The 23,340-nt window shown below is 35.6% G+C and overlaps 1 protein-coding gene across 6 annotated transcripts in view; it reads left to right on the top strand.

Annotated features, from left to right (window-relative positions):
• LOC139813261 (neuroendocrine convertase 1) overlaps positions 1-23,340 on the top strand; it is a 52,512-nt gene that overhangs the window by 2,474 nt on the left and 26,698 nt on the right. For 4 of the 6 annotated variants that reach the window (XM_071778641.1, XM_071778642.1, XM_071778640.1 and 1 more), the window contains 2 exons: positions 316-358; positions 19,751-19,916. In XM_071778641.1, coding sequence (XP_071634742.1) covers positions 19,770-19,916 — 147 coding nt within the window. In that variant the 5' untranslated portion in view covers positions 316-358; positions 19,751-19,769. Of the gene's footprint in view, positions 1-315; positions 359-18,349; positions 18,530-19,750; positions 19,917-23,340 lie in introns of those variants that run through there. The other 2 variants (XM_071778643.1, XM_071778637.1) reach the window with 1 other exon arrangement.

Raw genomic sequence — 23,340 nt, 5'->3', positions numbered from 1 at the left:
TTCATTACTACAAATCGCGAATTGCGAATTGAGAATTACGAATGGCACATAATCGAGTTTTATATGTTACACTTACAGAATTAGTCGTCTTTATTTGTTTGGATCGTTTAAATAATTTGCATAAGAATTAGAGAAAAAGATTTTTACTCATTATGAAAATTTATATTTTAGGAAATAATTCTTTCGGACAACATACAATAGTTTTCCTAAATATCTATTTGACAGTTGAATAAAAAAAACGCGTGCATTACTTTTTCAGATATTAATTATTTTGGACGATACTATAATTGAGATATGTATATCTTTATTTTGCAGATGAAAGCATCGTGCTGCAACTCCGCTGCTGCGCGTCGTACCGGTGAGTTAAATTATCTTTTATTGTCGGTAATGAGACGATCGAGAGATGCGAGTAACAATTATAAGTACGAGTTTAATCGTGCTTGTGCATGCTGTACGATGTACTTGCTCAGATTGAATAAACGCATAGAAAAAGCACGTGTACGAGGTAGCGCTGCAAGACTTGTTCGTTTTGTTAGGTAAATCTCAGGGCGAGAGCAAGGCGCGTGGCTTTCGCGACCGATCGGCATCGCAGGTGATGAACCCACGCGAAATTAAAATTGATTCCGCATCGGTAATAAGCGACTCCCTACACTGCCGGGAAGTTCCACACACAGTGCTACGAATAGCCTCCGAGGTCGCCGGTCTCCAGCGAGATCGGCCCACACATACGCCATTAGACAGCTTGTCTATTAATTGCAAACTCGATTCTGTGATTTATGTATAATTATACCGCGATTTGTAATCTGAAACTATTTAGTCTATATTTGATTAGACTGTATATTTAGTCATCTATATTGAACTATAGTCACTGTCCAACTTGAAATGTTTCCGTTGATAAATTTGTAAAATATTTTCATTATTGAGTTTTGTTATAATGATTGAAGGCGTGGAACGCCCAGCGTCTAAACTCTCTCGCTTCTCGGCCACTTCGGAAACCATTCGCGCCCCGATCACTCCGTACCGAAAAGGTTAATTAGAATTAAAGATCCTAATAATTTCGCTATTATAGTTTTCAAGTTATGAACATGCTTGTCATCTACCGTGCAACTTGAATTATGTAAAACGTTACATCAACTACAGTCAATGAATAACATACTAACTGTCTAACTGATTGTTTCGTAGCTGATTATGGCAACAGATCATCAAATGTAATTTTGCCATAAATTACGGGCATGAGCAACGGATCGATTTACAAAGGCACAAACCGCACTCATGACCGCGAATTGATTTTCCCGTCGAGAGCCAATTCTCGAAACAGATTTTCTAAAAATAATATTTAACCGCCGAACATAATTAGCTTAATGGCCGCGAGATCCTAGCCGCGCCTGCGGATTATGTTAACGACTTTGATACAAATATTCTGCCATTATCGGCGTTTCATTCTCTCATCACAGAGAGATATATATATATATATATATGCTCAAGTTGATTAAATTATTCCTCGGGACAGGCAAACATTATTCGCTTGCTCCGAACTGCTCGCGCTCGTGCCGAGCAGAACCCGCTCGCCGAGTGTCATCGGTCCGGCGGAGATTTAAATTGTGCCCGGCAACAAAATGGAAATGAGGGTTGTAGAATGGAAAATGGAAGGCAGCTTAAAATACAGAGCGAATTGGAGAGAGAAAGCGGGAGAGATGGAGTGAGAGGAGGAATCGAGAGAGCGGGGACAGAGCGAGAGCGAGATGGGGAATAGGAGAGAACGTTACACACGCGGGAAAATGGGGAAAAAGACAGAAAGAGACAGACTGTCGGCATAATTTTACAGCGGTCCGCGCGACCATTCCGCACTCACCCCGCCATGGAAAATAATGGCCGACGGATGCGCCTGTTGTTCCATTTTTGAATTCGCCACCATTCGTGCGGTCTTGTTTATGCGTTTTTTCTTCCCCGCCCCGGTCTGTTTGTCTCACCGCGCGTTCGTTCGTCTTCCCGAGAACACGAGCTAAGGGAAAACGCGCGCGTCTGAGAAACGCGTAACCCTCGCGGCTGAGAAGCCAGCTCCGTTAACCCTATACTCTTAGCGCGAGTGCAACGCGCGTGTTTCAAGTTTCAACCCCCTTGATGAATATTCACGTAAATAAGGCTGCGTGTAACGCGGGGCGGGTTAATGTAAATTCACGGTGTACATCGGGACGTTAAAGGAGACGAGAAGAGGCCGGGGAGTGGCGTGCATTCATTTAACCGGATAATAAAGCACTGATAATTATATCAATGGAACGGGACGGGGAATACGCAGGGATTGTTATCACAACGTTGTAATTGTTTATTAGAAATTTAAATTAGATTGCGATACCTACAGGTGGTCCGGCGTTTATCAAAATTGTTTCCATTATCCTTATCCATTAGGATTCATAGATTTTGTCAGAATTGGCAATTAAACGCAAGTTCCAATTTTCATCTTAATTTAATAAATATCGTTATTCAAAAGACAAAAATGTATGTAAGCTTCTTGAATAAAACTGGAAAAATGAAGCGTATACTATTTTATCGAAATTCATGTGAACTAATAGAATTATAATATCGATATTATAGATTTATAAAATTACAACTTTCAAAAAGATACACTGGGAAAGAAAATTCCTTTACTATCTACATATCTACTCAAATATTTTTTTAAATTATATTTAATGATTAAAAAAAGTTTAATTCATCGAAATTTTTCCGAGGAAAATATACATAATAAAATCTTTATTCGCACGAACAAAAGATGACATTAAAAATTTTTATAATGCTTTTATTCTTTATCATACGGTTCGCTAAAGACGTTTTAATTTAATAAAATTATAAAGAAATATGAAAATATGATTTCACGGAGTTATAAATATAAATGCAAACGATCGGTGTGTAAAACACGTACTTGAAGGTACGTGTTGAAAAGTGGAGGTGTCGACCGTAGAAATTGCCGCGACCTTAGACGGTTCGTTCGAAGAGAGCGAGACTGCTTACCGCGGATCTTCGTTAAAATTATTCATAAAGTTAATGTAATACCAGAATCCAATTAATTCAAAGAAACGGCACTGTGGTCGCGAAGAATTCTTACTCTTCCCGTCCACCGCGCGATTCGTGAAATATTAATAACTTCGTAAAACGCAAATCTTTCAGTGACCCGCAACGATGTTAGCCTCGCGATGAAACAAATTGAAAAAAAAAAATAACCTGCTGTTTATATAGGGTTGGACTTCGAATGAGTATACCGTTTGTTTTCCGAAGTGGAGCTTCCCCAGACATTGCGGACGACGTCTGAAGGAGATATAAAGATCCCGGTGGCATAGAATTCGCGATTTTCTGCAGCGCAGATGGTACGAAATGATACTTTTCACTCTACATTATACGCTGCAAGCGGCTGCTTCCATTCCCGCAATTGCGGGGAAAAAAGCGGAATATATTTTGTTGTCGAACAGCGAAATTTCTTCTTGCTCTTCAATCTTACTTTATCCCGAAGCGAATAATATCTTCCACTCGACGTTTTGCGACAATTGTTAAGCGCTTAATAGCATCGGCGGAAAATTGACGTACGGCTATCGTAAACAAATAATCGGAAAATTTTCTTATATTGGGATGAAGAGATCGTTTATATCAAAAAAATATTGCAGATTATTGCTTTTATTATTTTAAAATTTACTTCAAATACATCTTAATTGTTATTACTTTACTTTCTGTTCTTTTTATTTTTCTACTACACTTCTTTCCATATCTTTTACTTTCAGAAATGAAAAACTAGAATTCTTTTATAAGCAATTTACTACTGTTTCTTCCATTATTGTCGCATGATCAGTTAGAAACCTGTGTTAGCCGTTCTATCTTCGCACGAGTGTAAATTCAATTCACCAGAGGACGTTTAAAATCAAGCAAAGCGACGCAAAGAAAGAGTTAAAAAGGGATTGAGATAATCGCGTTCGTCTATTAAAGTATTGTAAGAATAACAGGCAGATACTTCTCTCCCGAGATTACTCATAATATCGTCATTACACATTTGCGCGAGCACATTATCCACTTTAATCACTTTAGCCAAAAGTGGCTGGTTTTACTGTACTATTGTTTCCGGTTTAAATGCAGCTAGCTCGTGTATATGAGGCGAATTTAATACTCATAATACACCAACGGTGCATTATCTATTACATCTGATCTGTCAGCTTATCGAATTATAATTTTACACGTACGTCGTAATTAGATAATGATCGACGCTGAATAGATATTTAGCGACATATTACACGTTACGTATCAGATCAATTAATTATTAAGGCTGCGCTCAGTGCACTATTCGATTTATTTAACGATGCGATTATCGAGAACATTACATTGCAGAGAATGGCATAAATTTCCATTATCGATTCCAAGCGAGAAAATATCAGAAAGAGAAATTCCATAATTCTCTTAATTGTATTTATTGTTAGAACAGAATCAAGAAATGATATATATCTAAAACGTTTAATCGATATATGAAAATAATAAGGCATATTTTATAGTCAGAAAAAACTTATCCTTTTACTTTTAAAATATAGATACTAGAAAGAAATATTGTAAAGTTTTAAAACAAGAAATTTTTTATACAAAATATTATAATAAAATAAAATGAAATTTCCCTTTTCTCTGATGTTAGAAAGTGTGTGAATAATTCATCATTTAATATAGACGTGGCATTCATAAGAGAGATTTTGTCCACCGTGACTTAGAGACTCAATTCTATACGAATACGAACTACGCAAATTTAAATCCGAACAGATTTTGCATAAGCGGCGACCTGATAATCCGGATCCTCACCACGAGGATATACGCGTCTATGAAGAGACTTTCGGGGACGAGCAATCTGCTTCCATTTCCGCGACGGACACCTCCGACATCCTCGAAGAGAACTCGTGTTCCGAAAGTAAATGCTTCCCGCGACCGTCCGATTCCATTCTCGATCTTTTGTGTCCTGTTCTCTTGCCGCTTATAGTTACGCACCTCCGCTTACCAGGAGTGTTCGCTGTTCTGTCGTTCCACCCTGAAAGCCTGCCAACCCTTTCCGGTCGGTCCGGACAATCGGACTTTCGCAAATAGCCTCTTGTCCAACCGCCGCACTAATAATCTCCCGCACTGGGAGATTTTGAAATGTAATACGTACGAAATTGGCGTACCACTAATACCTTGCGTCACCGGTCCAATCCCGCCTATACGATTCTCCGCGAAATTCCCGCAAGAAATCCGGATATCTCGATAAATCAAGATTCACCGAAACTTGATGTGTAGTCAGATCTTTTGGCATTCGTGACTAAACACGACGAGCTTCTAACGACGATTGCTACAATATCATTGAAACTTGATCGTGCATAATTAATATGATGATTTGAGAATATTTCGGGATTGTCGCGTATCATATAAACATTATAAACGATTAATATCAGAAATATCGCGTAATATTTTCACGCGTCATACTCTTACAATTATTCGATACTTAGCGCGTAAACATGATTAATGTGTTCGTTATTGTTATGTAATTGTAATCAAGAAACGCGAAAGGTGGTAATCTAGACGGTATCAGACAACGGCGCAAAGCAACCATGAGGTAATTTAATATTTATATACGTTATTTGTTATTATCGTCAAGTCTCGCATACTATACATATGCATCATATCGATAAGTTCCTTATAATTATTTTGAATCAAAATATTGTAATTTAAATATAATATTGATGATACTTTTATTTTAATAATAGAGTTTGAGCAGATTTTACTCTTATTTAATCAATGATATCTTGCACGCTATTTATTGAAGATAAGTGATCTTGCACTGGTTGAAAGCGTTAAAATTCTAGCTTTAAAATGAGATTAAAATTATTTTGCTATGATTTTTCTGTGCGAAGATATTGGCGATTATATTTATCCATGATATCGATCTAAAGCGAAGTCGACCAGCGCGTGCGTTTCGCGCACGTATCATGTTTCAAAGCACTTATACTACACGTCTTTCCATACTTTTTTAAGTATCGTAGCATCACGCTTGTCACATGTACGTTTACACACTTGTACACGGAGAGAATTTTCTCTTATTTACCCTGAAATCATGGTAGTTGTGGGACAACATGTACCACCAAGAATTTTATGCGAGTTATTCTGATTAATATCTACCATAATAAAAAATATTAATATCTATTACATTAAAATATAAAATATGTTTGATTAATTTTACTAATTGTAAGATATATCTAGGAAATTTCAATAATTTTTCAAAATTTACCAATCTGCTTGGTAATTTTAATCACGTTGTTTGTAAAATGTCTTTTGTATATTTTAAAAATTCCTTGGTTGTCAAGTTGTCCCAAGTTTGTAGTGAATTTAAGGGTAAAATATAACAAAAAATTCTCTCCGTGTACAAGCGACGTTTTTTCATGAAAAGTGCACTATGCTGAATTTTTAAAATGTTATAACTCCGCGAAAAATCGACGTAGCACCATGCGACAAGAGCGAATCTTTTGCATTTTGCGTTCCGCATGGTATATGTCTATGTTAAATGCATACGCTCTTATTATGAAACTTGTTTCCGCTATAGGTAGTGTAGGTAGTGTATATATAACGGGAACAAGTTTCATGATAAGAAACAGAAAATATAATGTTAAAATATAAAATATAATGATTAATCGCCAATGAAGATAATAAAAACCGCCTAAAAAATATACCAGAAATATGAAGAAAGCATCAAACACATATTTCTCTTTATCAAAAATAATTGTGACTTAAAAGGTGATAACGTAATGAATAATTAATAAATAATACAATCAGCAAAAAATAGGCCTTTCAGTAAAATGGTAATAATAAAAATAAATAATAAAATAGTGTTAAAAATAACTTTTGAACTTTCGCACAATATTAAGACTTCTTTTTTTCTGTTTACCAATTATACTTTTACTAATTACTTTTTTAATTATTAATTGTGCGGAAAATTCATATATTACGAATCTTAAATTATTCACTTTTTAAAGTGAGATTTGAATACTTTGTTGTAATCTCCGCAAATTATTTTTGTCATTACACACATATGTGTCACAGTCTCTAAATTTTATTGTCAGTTGTTATGAAAAACATTTTTGTGTATTAACGTTAAACATATTTTCTGAAATATTGTAATTCACTAATTCAATAATACATATTCTATAAACTAATTCATTTGATACAAATAACTTATTTAAATAAAAATATTTATCGTTTTTTATTAAAGATTGAGCATTTGAACGGCACACGAAAAAAATCTTGATATATTACAACATATCACAAACTAAAGCCGAAAGAACGAAATTTTACAAAGAGAAATCTCTCTCGTAATGAAATTTAATAATCTGGATATCATCAAAACTGCGTAGGGCACCATCTCGAAAATAAATCCCGGACATGTATTCGGCACACAAAAGCAACAGGAATATTACGAATGCAAATTGTTCGTTTACGCATATATGCGCGCTTACGTAAAATCGACACTCGTTTGGCGTATCGATCGTGAATTACTGGATAATCCGAGCTTACGGCGTTCCACTCATGGAAACGTTCATTTAACAATAACGCACATCGATGCAATAACAACAACAACAACGGTGCATATCCAATAAATTATAGTATCTTTATTAAAAACCTAGGATGCGAAAGCGAACAATTGCCAGCGACGCCTGCGGCGACGGTGTATATCTGCTAAACGGGCCACTTCTCCTTTTCCATTTCCTGTTCCACCGCATCCCCGGAACCGCTCTTAATGTCCACTTGATGGACATGGAATGGAAAGTCCGGACATAGGCGCGCACTCGTGCATATATGAGACGAAGGAGTTACAAATGGCGTTTCTCGTATCGTGATCTGGTGAGATAAAACGCGTTCGCGCACGCATATAAAGTTAGTCAAGTTAGTGCGTGCATATGCTCTAATATATGTATAGAAGACGTATACGACCCAAAGTCACTTGATGATCTGTTAAGCTTTGTGGAAGATATATACGTTTTCGGGCTGTACGTACGTGAGTATGGATCGCGTATATGGTAATTATATCGTTGCAAGCTCAGACCGCAACACTAGTTTCGCATTCGCGTTCGCGGTTACTCGCATGTATCCCCGATCACGTTCGGGTTAATATAACTGAATCGATATGACCGAAGAACCGTTGATTACAAAAAGGAAATCTTAATGAAACCCCTCGTAACGTGTTAACATTGTTAAGAATATTATTGGAAAAAATATAGCAAGGTATTTCGAGATTGTCTTTGATGACAAATAAAAAACTTAGTCTTTTCGTTGCATATTTGATCACATATTGCTGCCTGAATTTAATCATTTGTATCAAGAATACTTTCCGTTTGGACGAATAGAACCCAAAATCGATATTATGTGACGCTAAAAAACAGCATAAACTGGAATGTATATTGTCAATTACTTATTATTATTTTCTACAATTCCTTTTGTTTGAATAATTTGTTTCTACATATGAGTAAAAAAATCTTAAAAAAAATTGTCATATATGCATTGCAATAACAGTTTTGATACACAGATTAACGATAAATTGACAAACACATTTCGGAAATTAAACAATCGGCGTAGTGTAATTTTACGTTCGTTATTCACAGGCAGAAATCCCCCTAACGCGTCCAGTTTTCTCTTTCTCTCTCGTCCGCAACCCTTTTGCTCCGCACGAAGGTGGAGGCAGATGCGCTAAATAGCCGGCAGAGAAACCGAACCACCACCACCACCCCCGCCGTCTTGAATGCGGGCGAGGGGTGCATTTTATGGGACATCGCAAGCATCCCCACCGACCTTTCCCTCGAGCTGACCTTCTTGTGCTTTCATTTCGAGATCAATCACCGCGGCGTTTACGTGCTTCTCGCGCGACGGGCATTCAATATCTTTTATAGATAAACAATCCCATCAAACTATACCATAATTAATTTTTTTATGGGCGATATCTCTTCTTTTATAGACATAATAATTAATATTTATATTTGATAATCTCTGTCTAAGGAAAACACAATTTTTAACAATTATTATTAAGCATCAATTGACGTCTCAAGATGATATAATTAACAAATAAAATTTTGAGATATAATTGTTAAAAAAATTCAGGAATAGGTTTAAATAATGCAATTTATTTCTTATTCTACTTACAAGCACATAATTCTGATATTTGAAAATATTGCCTGCGCAGTATTTTCAAATTTTTATAAAACTAAATATGCATAAATATGCAGTATACTCTACGTATATTTAATATATTTATATGAACAATATCGTAAATATGCGCCATCCGTTAGACCGGTTAGACATAAGCGATGAAGTTGACCGCGTGTGCTTTATGGGCGCTTATTGATCCGATAGTAGAAGAAAAAGAATTCGGTTTATGAAGGATCGGGCGTGGAGAGCAGGGACCCTCGTTGCCATCGATCTCGCAACTTATTCATTAAATGTAGGTACACGATAAATCAATACGATCGCAAAATAATAATGATTACATTGCAGGAAGAATTATGTAGTGTGTGACGATCTATCCTGTTTATGGATCATAAATATAATCGCTAATATTTATTTCGTTCTAATAATCACAGCTATTAATATTCACGATTAATCGTTAATAATATAAAAAAAACCTATCGAAGTAGATTCCGCAATATCTGTGACGAGATGAATGCCATGGAAATTCTTGAACCCGTGGTAGAATATATATATAGTCGTCTATACTGCGGCGCGATAAAGTTAATATTAACATTAACGTTAATTTGGTTCGGGTATGAGTGCGGAAGAGGTACAAGCAAGGTACATTTTCTGCGAGTTCAGCAAACATTTGGATATCATTATTGTTCCTCAGACCGATTGCAGATGAGAGCTTCAGATATTAAATACACGGGATAAGGTTTCCGCGACTTTGTACGGATTTATCTTAAAGCCAAACAAGTCTCTACGGAATTTATGACTTGAATTCTTTCGACCATGCGATAAGGACTTCCGCGCGCGAGCAATTAAACAATTCTTAATTATTCGATTGAGATAACGCGAATAAGTACCTGGGTACTTGTTTTTCGCGCGCGTATCCTTATCTCGATAGACGAAATGGGTGTTCTTCGCGCCGGAGACAAGATCTTCCGGATTATATAGAAGTGATTATTTCGCCAACGTACTTTCCCCCCATTTTATCACCCCGCAAAACTTACAAAATTGCACGCAGAAATTATTTCTTCGGTGATTCTTTATGTAACTTTGTAAACAAGCAATGTTTCGGAGGACAAGATGCTTTCGGAAGCTAATCTTACAATCGCACTTCTCAACTATTGTGTACATTTCAGGTCGACTTGCGCTACGAGTCGAGTCGAAAAATTCTATTTATCCGGATTTATCCGGATGCGAGAGTACCTACCGAATGTTCCAGGAACACGAGGGTTTATCGCGCAAGAAAAAATTACGCTCTCGCATCTCTTCGTGACCAAAATTTTTCTGAAACGGTCCGGACCTACCAATCTGACTCGCAACAGCTTACTTCGTGTCCGCCAGGCGTACAGTAAAAACGTGATCATAAAAGCGACTGACACGATATCGTTTTTATCGAAACGATCTCTCCTTTTTTTTTCTCCACGACCGGCAGCCGTAGGTTCGATCCATTCGACAACTCGTACCTGCGAAATGGCAAGTTTTATCGCGCGATGCAGTTTCCGACGTGCCGGAAAGAAACACACCTTTATTTCAGTGACGTTTTCATAGGGTTCTATTGTTTAAAGGCGCGAGAACCCGTATATACACAGCGAACGCTAAAGTCTTCACGAGCGTTAAACAGAAAGTTACCGAAATGCGCCACGCAGAAGGCGACAGGGCCGAGTGGCCGTATAATTTATGCGATCATAGATGTAATCGCATTTGAATATTCACAACTATGCGCGCGTCGCCGAAGAGAGGGACGAGGAGAGAGCCAGTAACTTTATAATTACCAAGTAAATTACCTTTCCTCCAGCTCCTCGCCCTCCAGTTAGCGTCAAACCATGTACGAAAGCGAGCGCGCTCCGCGCTCCGTGGAAGAGAGGTGAATTTATTGAAAATTAAGTCCGATTTTATCGCGCGGAAAGTTTCCAATTTTCCACGGTTACTTTCGCGTTCTATTTCGACGGCCGCGAAGAATTTGTGACGAAAGCCGACGGAGTGCTTAATAAACGATCCTACTTTCCCTCCATCTAGCTCGCGCTATCGCCTCTCTCCATATCTTTCATAGCTTCTTTCCCCTCCATATATTCTTCACCACTTCTCATCATCTTTGTGAAAACAAACTTGCTGCGAGATCGTTAAAATATTTCCCACGCAAATTATCGGGCGGATTTGAAATGATATTTCTCGACGTCCACATAAATGTCACGTTGCATTGCCAATAAAACTTAAATACATATTACAAGTAGGAAAACCGAGAATAGACAAGTTTTCATAAAATACGCATCATTTTTGCAAAAAAAAACTTATTATTTATATCACAAATTATTATATCGTAAATTAAAACATGTTATATGTTGGCTTCGTTAATACTAACGATTTATCAAACTTGACTGGAAAGCCAACAAATCTGCTTGCGCTCACGATGTGCCACCTGTCGATTTCAGATGCTTGAAAAAATATTTCTTTCGTCGCGAACAACGTCCGATTTCGGTTTTCGTATTAATGACTCGCAAAAGTTTCGTGCTCCGCAACGCGAAATAGGGGTGTGATATGGGAAAAGAGCATACCCGGGGGGTAGGATGTAGGAGGAGATACAGGGATGGAAGCGAACACAAAATACGCCGAGTTACCTAATGGAATATGAACTTCCGATAACTATTGTAATGAAATTATCTGAAAACTGTCGGGGCACCGCGCACACGGGGTGTGCACTAACACAAAATTAATGCGCGACCGAGCGCGTTATATGTTTTACTTGTTAAATTTCAAAATTACCGTGTAGGCATCGCGCGTTCGCGTTTCGCGCGTTTACATTTTTGCACTTTTGTTAAATAACGAAACGCGATACACGGTTAGTGCATAGCGTATAAATTATTGACGAGATATGCCATCGACGTGTGGACAGATTTTGATCCGAGAGAGAGAAACGCAAATTTATAATCCCCAATATGACCATATCGATAATACACTACGTATAAACCAAACGGGATTTAGAACAGTAATGTTATATTAACCACTTTCGATTACTGTTTGTGTTAAATACACAATGTGAACTAGTTGCAATTCTAGTCATAAAATTTGAAATATTGGAATCCGTGATTCATACGAATATAGCAAAATTTATGGATGAAGCCAGCACAGACGTATTGGATTTATACTTTATAGCGTACAAAAATAATCGAGGAAAACAATCGTCATAAAATAACTTTTTATTATGTGTCTGATTGACCTAAAGACCTAAAACATCCAACTTTGAATGTTCATAATTGATGTTTCTCAGCACATTCGATATTGAAGAATCATAGACAAAAATTAAAATACTAAAATATGTATAGTGAATGAGTATATATCAAGAATATACGTAATATAAGGTAGTTAACGTATATATTACAATACTGTAATAGTAGCTATTATTTCTCCAACAAAAGGACAGATTTGATTCAGTGTATCATTCACCGCAATCGTCGAAGTTTTCGCATAAACAGCTGAGAAGCGGGGTCATCGTTTTAAGGGCGATATCGTTACCAAAAGTGTCGATAAAAAACAGAAGTTACGCCGTCGTAATTCTTTTGTTCCTTTAAGGGAAAATCTGTGTAAGAAAGAGAGAGCGAAAGAGAGATAGAATGTGCAGGAGAGGTAAGGATTTATCCCAAATTCAACGTGAGCTGAAGCGAAACGAGTCCCTTTTATCGGCGGATATTCTCATCTCTCTCTCCCGCGGACTTTACGACGCTCGCCGGCTCTCTGTTTCGACTTTTATCGGCCGCCCTTCGCGCGCGTATACATCTATCCCGGGGACAGACAGTAAAAAAGAAAGGGCCGAATTTATTTATAAGCATTACCCTCGGGAGAACGACAAAGTGGAGTCGTTTCGCCGACCGAAAACTGTAAAACGCCTCTTACCCGCTCGGCCACGCTCGTATTTCAATTACGCGGATTTGTATGCCGCGTCGTCGTTCCACTCGAATAAGGAAATGCTTTAGCTGATGTTCATGTCGGGGATTTTCGGGGGGACGCGGGAATCCTCGATGGCCATTGTCGGTAGAATTACTCGAGGAGCGGTATTGGAAGCAAATGTCGGATAGCATAACGTTAGAATATTTACTGCTCCGTACATATTTCGGCACATGTGTGTGTGTGTGTGTGTGTGAGGGGCATTCTTAATTGCAAATTTTCTCACAAATTTCTTCTAATAATTAATAAATGTTGAACTAAATAATTAACCGTGATTAATAACTCGACTTTTAGCCACAATTCTCTAATAAGATAGGACTAAGTTCTTTTCATTCTATAAGTATATTTTTGAAATAGTGACCCAAAATCTTGTTTTGGGCATATCTCTTGATTAATTTGAAGTTCGCAAAGATATAATACCTGGATTTCACCGATATACTTTGGATTGAATAAACCCAGCTTACAATTAATGATTTACATCATTTTTTTTTAACATGTAACGTTTCCTATAATATAGATAGTATCTATATAGGAGGAAAGTCTAATTAACTTAATTGAACTTAGCTTTAAGCGACGTTGGTGCAGGCGGTCCTAAATGGATTATATCCAGGATTTGGGGCAGTTTAAATCGTATGCGGAAGGTTCCCACGAGGCGATGGCCAACTCCAGAAACCGGCGGGGTTGGCAATATGCGAGTGAAATTCCGTATCAGCGTTAAATCCATACGGAAGTACACTCGGTACGTGTACTTGTAGAATGCCCGACATAATTACACAGTCGGGGCCGCATAACGGCATTTAACCAGTAGTTTGTAATTGCCAAGTTACTGTACCGCGGAAATGAAACAAATCAGAAATGAAGCATATGCATATAGATGTTAATTAGTTGATGATGCATCTTGAAATGAATCACACGTCGACGGTGGGCACACAGTCTAAACGCGGGTCGATTAAACGTGACATCCCGAAAGTTAAATTGCGTTTACTTAATGGTAATCCGCGTCTAAATGCGCTTACGTGTTACGCTACTCCAAGCGTAACCTGCGAAGCGCGTATCTACATACTTCACATTGGTTTAATGTTAACTCTCGATTTAGGTGCGAAATGGAGTAAGATTTGTGTACTACTTTCCAAGAATATATATTAACAGGCTTATACAATAGCGTTATATATATATATATATATATATATATATATATATATATATAATGTATATGTATAAATTATCTAAAACTAAAGAAATTATCACTTTATCATATACTATACCTATATATTTTTATATTCTAAGCGGAAAGGGATCAAAGATAAGATTTTTCTGTCTCTTTTTTATTGTTGTTGCCATTAACTTTTAACACATAAGAGCTTATTACTTCAGTTAGCATTTTGTGTGTGTGTGTGTGTGTGTGTATCCTTAATTGAGTTTTTCTATTCCTTCCTTTAACTATATATTATAGATAAAACTATATAACTTTGAAAGCTACTGCAAGTCGTTACTTAAAATTAGATTTTTTTATGATATAGATATAGAAGTGTAGAAGACAGAAAAAGGTAAATCATATTTTAGTCGAAAGATTTCTGTACAAATAATTCTAAAAATTATAATTTACTAATATGTGATAAACATAAAATATAAACAAATATTTAATATCCAAAAACATTAATGTGCTTACGTTACAATCGGTTACAATCCATTCAGATTACTCGGAAAAAACCTATTTTCAAACCTATAATCTTTCAGTATAAAGTTAAAGAGTTAATCCGAACTAATCTCTAAATATTTAAAACAGTCAAAAGAAATCATTAAATATCCATTTGTCACAAAATTACGAGTATCAACTATCGCGCCCGCGCTCGTGAAGAATTAATTGAGCGTACAAAAGTAAGTTTTGCGCCAAGATTATTAGGTACGTTGACTTTCAGTTTAATAATCACTATAATCAGAGAGACGTGGAGGTTGAATTTTGAAGTGCGATTAATTTTGATATCATCATAAACGTCGGTACAACTGAGCATTCACATTGCGGCGGGGGAATCGTATAGGAGCAAGCGCGCGCGACGTAAAGCATCTGTTTGATGCTGTTATTTCGTGTCTCAATTACATCGCAACTAACCCATTTCGTGGGGCAATGGCTCGGAATAATTTCCTCAACAAAATTGCCGCACGCCATTCTCCTCCGCGGGCTCTCGTGGGACTCGGGAACGAATGTCTTCTTGTTTCAAACGGTGTCGATTCGAATTCTCATTGTGTCCCTGCATAGATTCGCCCAGTTATATGTTGAGTCAACTGACTAAGAAGCTCTGCAATACTCTTCGATAATTAATTATAATTGATTATGCAAACAGATATTGTCTTATTATTATTTTCAATATTATTAACCCTTAAATGCCACCCGGGGTCCAGCGGACCCCAGACCCTTTACATCGATATATTTTCAAATATTCCCCCCAAAAATGGAACTCATGCTTCTATTGATGATAGTTGAGTGATTGACCTACCCGTTTGTACACTTAGCAGTACTCAGTTTACTTAATTTTTTATACTATGTTGAAATTGAAATTTTAACAATATAAACATTTTATTCTCTTTTCTAAGCCTTGAACAACATTGAAAATAATTTTTATAACTAAATATCAAAAAATCAATGAGTAAGGAGACATTTTTCATGCTGGGGTCTTTTAGACCCCATGTGTCATTTACGAGATTCTTGAGAGGTGTGGCATTTAAGGGTTAATAAAAATAAAAATAATAACCACGCTCGTATGAATATAAAAATTAAAAAGAAAAAGGCCAATGATCGAGCATTAGTAGATGTTAAACCATATTATTAATATTATCAATATTCTCGAAAAAATAAAAAATTCTATTTAAAAATGAGGTAAAGAAGTACACATTGTAGATATATAAGATATAAAAGCGAATTTTTTTTTAATTTTGCTTGTGCCAATATTTGCGTGTTACGCTTATCACTTCTTTTTACTGAAAGTGGCGTGGCAGTTGCAATTAACTTTATCGATTTTTGAAGATAACCAACGCACATTTTATCTCATGTGGATTGTTATCAGTATCAAAGTTTGTATCTTTTTGATCATTTTATTCAGAATATTCGCAAATTTCAACTCTTATTCCGAGTACGTATGGAATAATAATAAGAGAAAGAAGAATAGAAATCCCCGACTGATAGGAAAAAAATAGCACGGCTAATTGCCGAGCACACTCTTACTACCTGTTGTCGCTCAGCCGGCGAACTTTATTGCTCGGATTACCAGCGCACACTTGCCTGGCTAATAGATAGTGTCTCTTTCTTTTAATCCATCCATCTGTTTTCGAATACATTATTTCAAATACAGAAAACAAAGTCGCGCGTTACGAATAATTTCAAGCAGCACAATAAAATTAAATTAATAACGGAGTAAAAACGAAACTTTATTAATGAATTAAATATAAATATATAATAACTTGAACCAAAGTACGATAAGTTTTATTATTTTTGTAACTATCTTTTTAACGCTTAATTAATCTGCTTTCTTCTCGCCACTCTTTATAGGAAATGAAAGAGAACAAAAGAATAGAGATATGACGAATTAAAAATTTTCAAATTTTCAATTAAAATTAAAGACAAAAGATAATAACGTAATATTCGTAAAAGTTAACAAGAACCCTAAAACGCAGATTACAAAGTAATTGTAACTTGCATCTCTGTAACTTGCATACTCTGTAACTTGCATCTCAAGTTTTTCTTAGCTTTAATTTGTTCCGTTTAAGAAAACAGGAAATACCTTAGAGCAACATCCCAAGTTATTGCTATGTATACATACGCCTACATACACACGGTTCGATCGCTTGTCATTCCAAAAGCAATCATTGAATTTAATTATACTAAATTGCTTCTCCAATTGGTATCCTTTTTTTCATTTAAGCGTTCCAATCAATAAAAAACTTTAACTTAGAGCATTAGATGAATGAATATTTATCAACTTATTTATAACATAGATATCGAAATATAAGAGCATTCTTCTGTTATCATTTTTCTTATACGTTTTTATTGCAAGACTTTAGCAAAAATATATAGGAATGACAAATGTATAAGTAAATGTGTAAATGAATACATGTCGATATTGCTGATCGTTATAATAATAAAAGGAACATATAAAAATGTACTGATTATTTTAATTATGATAATTCAGCAAAAAATCGTAGTTCTGTTTCTAAAAAATTATATCAAAAAGAATACTAATTGTAAGTATTAAGAATAATACTTTAAGCTTTCAGAATATCTCAAACTAAACTGCAGAAAAGAATTCTTTTTAATTCCATGTAATAATCTTAAAATTGAAGTTTTTTTCAACTTTGCACGATTGATTGGAAATGGCGTCATTTGTGAACAAAAGCGTTATCAAGAAAAAAAACTTGATGGAATTTAAAAGTAAAATCCTTGGGCTTTAAAATCCTTTTTTGAAAATCGATTTACAGCTATTTTTCTTAAAGTTATGTCAAGTTTAAATTTTGTCATTTTTACTATCGATTTTGAAATGGCGTTTTGAGAATTTAAGAATTGTATTTATATAACTTGTAAACTATTAATATATTATATACATAAAAAAAAATATATATATATATTTACGTAAGATATGGTTACGAAATATTATGACTTAAATTTTTTAATTAAATTTTTGAAACTAAAATTCTAAGATAACAGTTGATTTTAGAAAACCAGATGCATGTAATACTATATTTTATAACAGCTTCGCCATATTTTAAATAAAGCTATATTATCATTGACAATTAACTGTTTTTTAGATTGCCCATGAAAAAGTAGAAGCCAGATGTAAAATCCTGAGCGGAAAATAATTCGATCGATTCACAATAGGAAACAATAGCAGTACAACATAGCTTCGCTCACCGTCGCGGGAATCGCCCACAAATCGTTATCACCCGGCTTGTTCCGTCCCACGCGCGTCCACTACGTCATGTTTGCTTAGTTTAATCCGCTACCCTTCCAATCCCTCAGCTTCGTCCACCATAGCCGTGGAGCGTGAGGGCAACGAGACACTCCCCTCTCCCCAGACGGACAAAAAGACAATCGCGGTTAATTGCCACGCACACTGTCCGATCACTTGTCACTCGTGATCCAATAGCCGGCGAATTCCGTCACCATTGTCCTTCCAGTCGCGTAGACGGTACGCGCGCGGCAGAGAAATCGCACGGGGGCTGTCAGAACTCGAGGGACAGTATCGCGAAGAAAGCGATAAGAAAAAGGACGACGATTCCTCCGGAGTGACCGTAGTGCGGCGGAAGTATTAATTGCGCGATCGTCGCTATTTATTTGCTCCTCACCACCTCCCGCGTGTCCCATCGAACAAATTGCCATGGCGGTCAGGTACGTGTTACGGCGCGACGACAATGGAAACAACGTATCTTTTCTGTTGAAAATTGTATACCGGCGAATGCCATGACTACGGATGATAAGTAGTTTTTATACGCCGTGCGAATGCCTTGTGCGCCACAAGTGATAAGAATGTAAAGGATCAACGAGTGCAGTGTTAAATTCGCTGTCGCGACATGTAACGTCATTTTTCTTATAAACCATAAAAGAATAAAAGATTTTATACAACACATACTGCTGCCTTCTAGAGATGTGCGAACTATTCGAACTCGAATTTTTACATGAATCTGAACTAATTGAAAATTTTGAATCTAGATTGTTTCGAATACGAATTATATAAATTGTCAATTTTATAAAATCAAAAAATTAATGCATTCAGTATTACAACCGTTCACTGAGCGGCTAAATAGCAGTCAAAAAGTTTATTTCTAATTTTTTACATGCCTTGTGACCCTATCAAATTGTAAGTAAAAGTTTGAATGAAAAAAATAGTATCTAAACTATGAGTACTGATAATAAAATAAACTATATATTATTTTATTTTAATTTCTGTATATGTAAATGGATAATGTTATTGAATACTACATTAGAGTATTTTAATAATTTATCTATTTTTTCGCTCAATTGTTTTAGTTACTGCGACATTAAATATTTAAATGTGTTTTTTGCCTTAAAAAGAATTTATATTATATAATCCATATTATTTTTCCACATCAAAATATTCTCTTATTATTTACCTGTTAAATTTCAATCTAATAATAATTATAATCTTAATTGAAAATTATAATTTAACGATTCAATTCAAATTTGAAAAAAGTAATAAAATTCGATTTGGTTCAACATAAAAAATTCTTGACTCGTACATCTCTACTGATCTCTTCAATTTACGTTAATTGTAGTGACTTATTATTAACTTCCGCTTAACAATCAATCGAAAAAACGCGTTGACCGCGTTTCTTCTCAAAAATAGATATCAGACGTTATTAAACCACATTATATTAATAATGAGAATCGATCAGGAAATTCGTGAAAATAGGGCAATCGCGCGTCCCTGATGCTTTTGCATCTGTGATGGTAATCGAACATTCTTAATAATCCGTAACAGAACGGCTCGCGAGAAATCCGCTTAGGAAGTTTACCTCAATCTTCTTTCCTCCGTGCTGCGACGCGAACGAAAGAATCGCGCTAATATTCGAAACTTCACTTATTCCCCAGAGTGTGCGCGCGCGTTATTATGCAGCTCGTCATCGTTGTATCCGCATCCAATTTCATCGCCGACGCCAGCGTAGATCATCGCGAGGAGTGGGTTGTCAGGGTACACGGGGGATCGCAAGTGGCGTCGCTATTAGCCGCTCAGTCCGGCTACAAACACCATGGTCCGGTAAATCTTTAACTATTAATTTCACGTAAACGGCATGATATAACAGAGTCCCTTCTTCTGTGCTTTTATACATAATATCGCGAAAATTGCGAAACCTATTATTACATCGCATTTATATTAAAAAAAAATTAAAAAATTAAAATTTTGTTTTAAATTGGCATGTGGAATCAATAACAAGGTACGATATATATAACATTTCCGTTACTTTAAATCCTTAATTGCTATATGCCCCGCCGAGAATGAGCAAAAACTGCGATACGTGATTCGAACGTGATTACAAGTGATCCATGCGATTATTTAATCGGTGGATATACGATATCGCGAAATAATTTCCGATTTACGTATATCGAATGTTATTAATTTCATATTTTTCCGCTCTACTAGTATATCCTAAGAGGGGAAAAAACATGTATTACTCCATATGCGTCACTGTTTAACGAATACTTAAAAATAGATTGATTTTACTCGGGGATTATCTCGCGTAGGATGATATTGTGTCAGACGTCTGACATATGGCGTGCAATAAGTGCCGCGTTACGATATCAAGTCGTATCTAAAAGCATATCATATGTCATACGCATTAAAGATATTTAATTGTAAATATATTTTTTTATAATGCCGCCTTAACTTTGGACAAAATATCTTCTTTCAGTTCCAGATCAAACATTTATATAAAATAACATTTCCTATGTTTAATATATATATTATTTAATTTGTTTAATTTATTTTATCTAATATACGTAGTATTACTGTATATCATATGACAAAACTGTTGAAGTTTACTCAACTTCAATAAGGTCTTTAAAAAAAAATCTTGTACCATCTCGACAATCGTTAAAATAATTAATAAAATTTAAAAATGGTTAAAAATATGATGTTTTATTGTCGTTAAGAAAAAAATCAAAATTAATTAAAATATTCATAATACATGAAAAGCTTCACATATATTTGATATATATAATATGCATATGCATAGATATAGCATACAAATAATTTTATTCTATGGTAACTTTTTTATTTTCAAAAACCGTCTATCTTTAGAAAAGTCTTACTGTCTTAAGAAACATAAAAAAGTTTGGTTTTATATATATAGATAATGTGAACAGAATAAAGTTAAACTAAAATTGGACGTTGCAAAAATGGCTAACAATAAGTTATCAAACAGTTGTTCAACTTTTAATTGCATCCCACTGTCTTTCACTTTACTTCTAAAGGAGTTACATCAGATATCTTTTGACAAACTTATTCTTTGACTCAACGAATGTCCGACGAATGAAAATCTAACTGATTTTTTAGTTAACAGTAAATGATTCAATAAACATACAAGATTTGTCAGGGATTTTTATTGAAATTTTGCAAACGCATTTTACAAATTAGATATTTATTCCATTAATAAAGATATCTTTAATCATTTTTCGTAAAAAGGTTTCTGCGATTTTTGTTTTAAAAAGAATGATAAAAAAAGGTTGTTTTTATACTTTAAATAATATCTACTAGAAAAAGATTAATAAATATTCGCGCAACGCAGATGTATAAATACATATAGATACCAAAGAAAGGCTGATCCCATCTCTAGAGATCAGCGGCATTCCATGAAAGCTGTAAAAAGTATCCCAATTTCTGCGAAAAGTTTCCACCCTGTAGGTACCATTCAGCTCGCAAATACAGTTCAGGAAAAAAGGGATGTTCGTCGCGCGGGAATGAAAAAATTTTCACCTCACCCGGCCGAGTCTTTGAGTCTGGGAGGCATTCGCTTTCGTATACACATACCTCGAATCTGACCGAGGAGAGCGAAATGTGTTTCGGAGTTTCGGCAGCATGCTGTGGATATACGAGAGTGCTGGATACGCCGGCGGCCGCCAAATCGTTTCCTTTGCTATACGGATGACTGCAAAGAGATTATCCCCGTAAGGGGAGCCTCACGAGCCATTTGATCGTTCGTTCATTCCGTTCCGTTCGCGTCCGTTCCGCCAACGTCGCCTTTACCGCGCTCGCAGACGTCTCTCTCGCGCGCGCGGATCTCAGGGCCTGTGGTGTACGTGTACTTTGCAAAACGAGTTTCACCGCGAGATCACCGCGAGAACCCGAGAGAAAATATCGGAGCGAATAGGGCCGATATCGTATCTTTTTCCTTTTCCTTTGACGGGAACGTCTCAGGCAATCGCCTTATTTTCATCCGTAAACGCCGCCGAGCGCCGGGTGCTCCCTGCAGTTTTCGATGCGTAATATCGGAAGACGTACGAGGAGCGGCAGCAATACCAGTCCAATTTCCTAGGAATATCTCGTTAATCGTGTGTTAAATCGAGCAGCATATTACGTGCCGTAGTGCGCTATTTTCATGCGGATTCGTAATGTAGTTTAGGATATCTCGCTTTATATGAACGTATGTACGTCGTAATCCAATATGAATTTAAACAATTAAATTTCAAAATATATATCACGCAAATAAAATTTATTTGGGTTTTATTTGCGATATGTTATATCGAGTGACATTGCCCAAAAATTTCAAATATAAAACCACAGATGCTTATATTTGCATATAAATTAATAATTATTACAATGGAAATATACATTAAAGAAACAAGGATTTGAAACTTGATTTTAACGTTTATAATGGTACTTGTAATATTTTGCATATCTTAAGAACACTACACAAATCTTAACGCCTCCATGCACTGCAATAATATAAATCGAAAACGGAATCGCAGTTGTAAGGCATTGCCGCCGCCTACATTCGCAAACGATAATATCTATAGTTATCGTGAACTTTACACAACGAGTTTTGCCACTCGTGTGCGAGAAGCATCGGCCAAACGATATCGTATCTTTTCCCTTGGCTTTGACGAGAGCACTGTACAATCGATCCCTTCCATTTGTCCCACGATACGTGGTTTGCATTGAAAATACTAAGTGCTTCTATTAAAGAAGAAAAAAAATACTTAAATGTACTAAATTATACGCTTTGTTTTCTTTAGTAATAAACATGTAATAAACAAAGAAAGTATAGATACATTTTTTTAAAGAAATATACATAATAACTTTAGTCATTTCTTTAATTAATAAAATATTCATATAGATAAGAGATAAATATCTTTTTACCTGCGTATTCTTTTTTTATCAACAATGCAAAACAAAATTGTTTAACAAAAAATCTTATCAGTTAATTTTAATTACACTTTAACGATCTTTATTTTTCTTAATTTTAGTTCTGAACAAAAACAAACAGATATTAAAAGTATAGAAAGTAATATTAAATAAAATAAAAGTAATATTAAATAACATTAAAAGAGTAAATAACCTTAATATAATAAATACATGTTTAAAGAAAAGAAAAAGAAACGAGTGAGGTAAATATTTAAATCTATGATTGCGCACGTAAATTTTTCAACGCAAGAGTTTCATGTGTCTCAAAAGATTCCTGATT

This window comes from Temnothorax longispinosus, chromosome 5, assembly GCF_030848805.1.
Source record: "Temnothorax longispinosus isolate EJ_2023e chromosome 5, Tlon_JGU_v1, whole genome shotgun sequence".
NCBI classification, from domain to species: domain Eukaryota; kingdom Metazoa; phylum Arthropoda; class Insecta; order Hymenoptera; family Formicidae; genus Temnothorax; species Temnothorax longispinosus.
Note: the sequence above shows the minus strand (reverse complement) of the source record. Positions and strands in the feature narration are given on the sequence as shown.